At 52.2% G+C, this 5,474-nt stretch overlaps 1 protein-coding gene across 6 annotated transcripts in view; it reads left to right on the forward strand.

The window, feature by feature from the left end:
- Positions 1 to 276: 276 nt before the first annotated feature.
- ppp2r5eb (protein phosphatase 2, regulatory subunit B', epsilon isoform b) overlaps positions 277 to 5,474 on the forward strand; it is a 12,294-nt gene continuing 7,096 nt past the window's right edge. For 2 of the 6 annotated variants that reach the window (XM_019878120.1, XM_019878129.1), the window contains exon 1: positions 280 to 673. Coding sequence is in view for 4 of the 6 variants with exons in the window: in XM_019878137.1 (XP_019733696.1) it covers positions 875 to 903 (29 nt within the window). In the remaining 2 variants the exon portion in view is untranslated. Of the gene's footprint in view, positions 904 to 5,474 lie in introns of all 6 variants that reach the window. The other 4 variants (XM_019878097.1, XM_019878105.1, XM_019878137.1 and 1 more) reach the window with 4 other exon arrangements.

Raw genomic sequence — 5,474 nt, forward strand, 5'->3', positions numbered from 1 at the left:
AATAATGAGCAATTGTAGTCATCAATACAAATACAAAAAAAAAGAAAAAGAACAATCACTCAACCAGTGAGCGCAGCCCGGCTGAGCCAACGACGTCACGGACCGACCCCGCCCTGCAATCTGACTGACGCGCTTTTCGCCCAATCACAATGGCGGTTGTCGCCCGTTGTGACCAATGGGCGCGGCGGGAGCTGCCGAGCAAGTTCGTATGCTTGCGTGGTGTGAGCGGTGGTGTTGACAATAGGTGCGGAGCAATAGCAGGCTGGCAGGCAGGCAGGCAGGCAGGCAAGCAAGCAAGCAAGCAACCAGGATTGCGACTCCAGAGAAGAAGAACACGCGCAGCCGGACGTGAGCGTCAGCAGCAGCAGCAGCAGCAGCAAGGAGCGGGAGTTGGAATAGCACCACCACTACCATAATCATCATCGGCAGCGAAAGGACGAGGAATGTAAAAGCAATATTCTTCATGGCACTTTGAGGGGCTGTTCGCTCGGAAGGAGAACCGCCGCCGCAGGCCGACAAGCTGCCTCGTTCCTCTTCCAACGCTTGGGAAAGGCTGCTCGCATCGAGCTGGAGGTAGCCCCGCAATTTAGCCGCTCCCCCCCCCGCCCGCTAGATTCCCAAACATAGGATAACTCCTCGCCGCCGTCTCCGTTGCGAAGCGCAGAGGATCAAGGTAAAGTACCTCCCCTCCTCCTCCTCCCCCTCCGCACCGCTACCACCACCTTCGCCCCCCAGTGGAGCTAACGGCGGCTTGTCAGGACTCGGGACGGCGCGTCCAGCCTGGGCTTGAGTCGCCCCCCCCCTCCCCACACCCTCCGTCAGTGTGTCAGCTATCGCTAGCAGCATTAGCTCCGCTTCGGTTTTTACGTCTGGGATGATGGGTGACCGTCCGAACCCGCCCAGGTAAAGTGTTTCGGCTCCGCAGAACCTCAATGACTTGATTTGTATTTCATGTGTTCGTCCGTGTTTTCATGTTGTTGTCTTTTTCTTGGCCGGGGAACGCGGCGTGCTAGCTCGATGACGGCAGGCTAGCTAGCCAGCTAAGCACCTAACTGCTCAGATTCGCTTAGCCGAGCTGCCAGAAAGCAGCGGAATTTCAACTCGGATGACATTTGCTGTCACTCTTAGCGATCAAAGCTTCCTGGCGCCACGGGGATGTCTTGTCCGCGCGTGGAAAGCGACTCGCCAGTGGCCGACGGCGGCCGGGTCTGTCGAGCGGCTAAACGGGAGGCTAGCCGTGCTCAGTGGCTAAGCGCTAGCTGTCAAATTCGGAGGGTTGGAGCTTCGGCAGGCCCGATAGGGGCCGGAAAGAGCCGAAAAGAACGCGGCTGCGATCCGCTCATCCATGTGGAGAACTCGACAACAACAATTCCCGATTTTGCAGCGGAAACGTGCAAGCGTATACACCATCCTTCGTCAACACTTTTCACTCTGGAACCCTTTGTTTCAGTTGCAAGGGACGTCATTGACACGTTTTGTTCTTGTCGAAGCAAATGGTTGCAAGTTGAGCGCTTGGCCTGGCAAGCAGCTTGAGTATGACTAGTCAAAGTCAATCGATCGAAGATTGCAGCCAGGGGACGTTCCGAAGATGTCTTCTGGCAGTCGGGCCTGGCACACACAGAGAAGAGATTGCAATCTTCGCAGAAAACTGTTTACCCCTGACAGAGCCCACACGTGACAGGATAAAAGTCAGCCATGCACGCAACCGTTTTGGTCGCACCGTGCGTGTAGAGCGCCGCAAATAATGTCAATACAAGCCGTCAAATGGTGTTCACCCGGCCGTCCCAAAGCAGATGTTGTGAGGCAACAATCTCATGTCATCCCTCAAAAGCCAAGAGCACAACACACTTCCGAACACGCGCCTGCCACCGCCACCGAAAGACTCCGTAAAGGATGCGAAAATGCACCAATTTCATGCCGCCGTTTTGATGCAGGCGATTTATTTTTTGGGGGCGCGGGGAGGGTTGAATCGGGGTTTCATCATCTTCCTCCCGCTCGTTCCTGCCGACTGCTATCAGGCTATTGAATAGACAGACCTGAAAACCTGGACTCTCCCCCACTCCCCCTATTTTTAATACGCTTATATTTTATATTTATTTATATACTTTTTGTACTTCTACTTCTCCTTTTGATAAGTTTGCTGCTGTAAATTGGGAATTTCTCCATTGTGAGACAAATACAGGTTTTCTCATCTTATTTTATGATTGGAAAGCCTACTAAACACCAAAACAAAGTAGAAGGAATTCTGTACTCGATTGTCCAAGTGTGTCAGACAACTGCGCTTATGGATTTGAAGAATGAGAAGTTTTGTCAGAGGCCTCCCGAGTATCGCAACTCATGTACTTGCTCTTTTGAGAATTTCAGTCGCGGTGAGAGGACGCGGGTTGGACGTGCCGAGGTGCTTCGCGCATCACGGCGACATATGGAACGCGGCGCTTACGTCGCCACTCGAAGCGCACAAGGAAGAGCGCGGCTTGGCGAATGAGTTCCTCCCACAAATAGCTAAAAAGTTTGAACGGGAAGATCTTTTCATATTTTAAAGCCAAACGGATAATCGCATTATAAGGCCTGGGTACTGCTAGCAAACTCGGCAAACCGTACGTGTCGGCCCTACGATGCATATTGTGATATGTGTGTGTCCATCAGCAACGATTGGCACCCTGAGATTTTCCATCATTCTCGGTACATTTTGAAGGAAACGGTCCTCTGATATTTTGATGTAGCCAGACAGCCAAAATACATCTGAAGACTGCCACCTGAATCCGTGTAGTAAACAGTTAGCTTGCCGGGTCACGCCCTAAACGCAGAGTCAGCAAGTAGTACCGTACTCACTCTGAGTCACGAACTGCCCCACTGTCGTGTGGTGTTCCACAGGGCTCGATTGCGGGGCCTCTGCTGGTCTCCCTGAATCTGCTCCCTTTGGGTTCCGTCTTAAGGAACGCTTTCTCACGAAGGCCACTTTCGTCCGGTCTCGAGGAAATCAAGACCAGGATGGCATTGAAATTCTTGAATTTCAATCAAGATAGCAGAAGTGATGGCGTTTGGTCCCGGCGGCCCTTGGACATGCCATCATGCGGGCTTGGGCCCCCTGGCTCCTTGTCTGAAGCCAATAGTCTCGAACTTGGGACTTAAACTGGACAGTGATTTGAAATGAGACCGACAAAATGATGCCGTGGTCAAATCCAGCTTCTTTTATCTTTGGGCGGCTGGCCAAAGTCAAACCTCTCCTCTCTCAAGAGCGCTTTGAAACGCTAATTCATGCCTTGGTCACATCTCGGTTGGATTACTGTGACGCGCTGTACTTTGGAGTCAGCCAATGCCTCATCAAGCATCTCCAGTTGGTCTCTTGACTAGTACTCGTAAAGCACTTTGTATCCAGCGTTGGTTGTTTGAAAGTGCCCTATAAATACAGTTGAGTACTCGTGAATGACAAAATCCCAAGCAACTGGGCAAACTCGAAGTTGTCTTAGCTAACTCGGATTTGTCGGTGGTACGAAAGTGAAAGGGTTCGCCATTGAGGCCAAATGTGCCGGCGCTGGAGCGTTAGGTCGGACCGCGCTGGCCTCGACGGCATCTCGTCACCCGTGTGAACTCGTCATTTTGTTGGCCGCAACATTCCTCCATTAGTTGTGGGAAGCCTCTGCTTTCATCTGGCCTAGGTGGGCACGAGTCTTTGAGTAGCTAGGACAAAAGTCAAGCAGTGATTTCTTGCTTTTTTTAAATTTTCTTTGGTTTTTTTTTTTTGAGGGCAATGGCGTCCCAAAACCTTCAATCGCCCTCAATTGTTTAACTGCGGTGCGACTCTTCGCCTTCCCCGTCAGCGGCACGACGGCGTGATGTCATCTTAGGCCAAGGCGTACATTTGCTACTCTACTTAACTTTCGTCCCGCCTGTGTTATGTCCACACATGCCTTTCCCGGCACACCAGTTACAAAAAAAAAGTTTCGGTGTCAGTGACCGGCTGTTGAATGCGCTCGGATTTGCCGATCGCGCACCTTTTCGGGATCGCGGCCGCTGATCAATGAGAGCATCGCTAGCGTCGATTCTTTGAGCAAATGGAAAAATGCGTCGCGGCGACAGGCCCGCCGCCGAGGCGGTCCGTATACGGCAGCGGTGGCCTACCCGATCACGTGCTGCCCCGTGTCAAGGCGTGCGCTTGACTTTTGGAGCGTCGGCAGAGGAGCAGCCCGGCGACGTGAGTTGAACATTCAAAGTCTCTGCGGTCTTCGCCGTTTATGACTAACTGCCGCCCGCTTATCAGTGCAGTGGGCGTGTGTCGCGGGCGGCCACATAGGCAGAGTCCAGACGTGCGATCCCCGGTACTTGTTTGTTTTTAGGATTTGTCAAATGTTCCGGTCAAGGTGGGCCTAAAAATGGCTGGCACGGAGTGAGTTGAGATGCAAAGAAGGCCGAGGACGACCGTGGCACGTTCCCGACCGACCTTGCGAACGCAGCCTGAACGCGCCGTGTCGCTTTTGTGCGCCAAGCCCTGACGCTGAAGTCAAGGGGGGAAAAAAAAGAGCAGTGACATTCCTTCAAATGAACATTTGCCATTGTTTGGGGTCCCAGTGCTGCCCTCAATCTCCCTTTGCCAGCAATATTTCCCCAAAAATAGGAGCCGCCTCATCGGGATCAGCGGCTACTCGGCACCATTGCGACTTACACTCGAGCCGGCTCGCTCGGCCTACGCCCGCAAATGCCTTTTTCCTATGGATCGTCTGCCGACGTGGCCGCTTTAGAGCGCCTCGTTGTTGCGCGTGGAAAAGCTCTTGCGGCCTTCCGCGTTCCCCGGCCCCCCAAAAAAAAGGCATCTTAATTAAAGGTGCAATCATCATTTCTTTTTGCATCAACGGAAGGAAAGAACATGGTTTTCATTCGCTTCTTTGAGGAATTGAAAAAACAATCGATCGAGTCATCGATGATGAGGGTAATTGTGAGTCACTGTCCAAGATGGAAAGAAGGAAAGGTTTTGATGCCATCCATAAATGAATCCAGAAAAATGCAGATGAATTGATGATCAAACGAATTGGCAGTTGCCAACCCGGGAGGGAAAATGGATTTTTTTTTTTTTCTTAACCCCTATATTAACACAATCTGAAAAAAATGAGCTGAAGCAGCCCGACATGGAAATTAGAAAACTATTTTCATTTGGTTTGTTGCAAGAAATCCAACAATGGATGGAAGTTAGTGATTCCCCCCCAGGTTGTGCGATTCATTGATGACTCCTCCCAATGCGTTCTTCCAATGAGCGTTAGTTGCAGCCGTCCGTCGTTTGAATTTGCTTGTCGACTTCCCGTTGGAGCGGCCCTTCCTTCCCCTTCCTTCCTCTTCCTTCCCTCGGTGGTCTCGCTCGCTCTCTCCTTCCTTTCTGTCCTTCCCCGCGCCGTTGCGTTCCGTGCTTTTTCTGGACACGGACGAGCCTCCTCCCCTCCTTTCCTCTCCTGGCGTAATCCCTCCCCGGCCCCTCCTCCCCC

This window comes from Hippocampus comes, unplaced genomic scaffold (genome assembly GCF_001891065.2).
Source record: "Hippocampus comes isolate QL1 unplaced genomic scaffold, H_comes_QL1_v1.1 scaffold295, whole genome shotgun sequence".
NCBI lineage: Eukaryota > Metazoa > Chordata > Actinopteri > Syngnathiformes > Syngnathidae > Hippocampus > Hippocampus comes.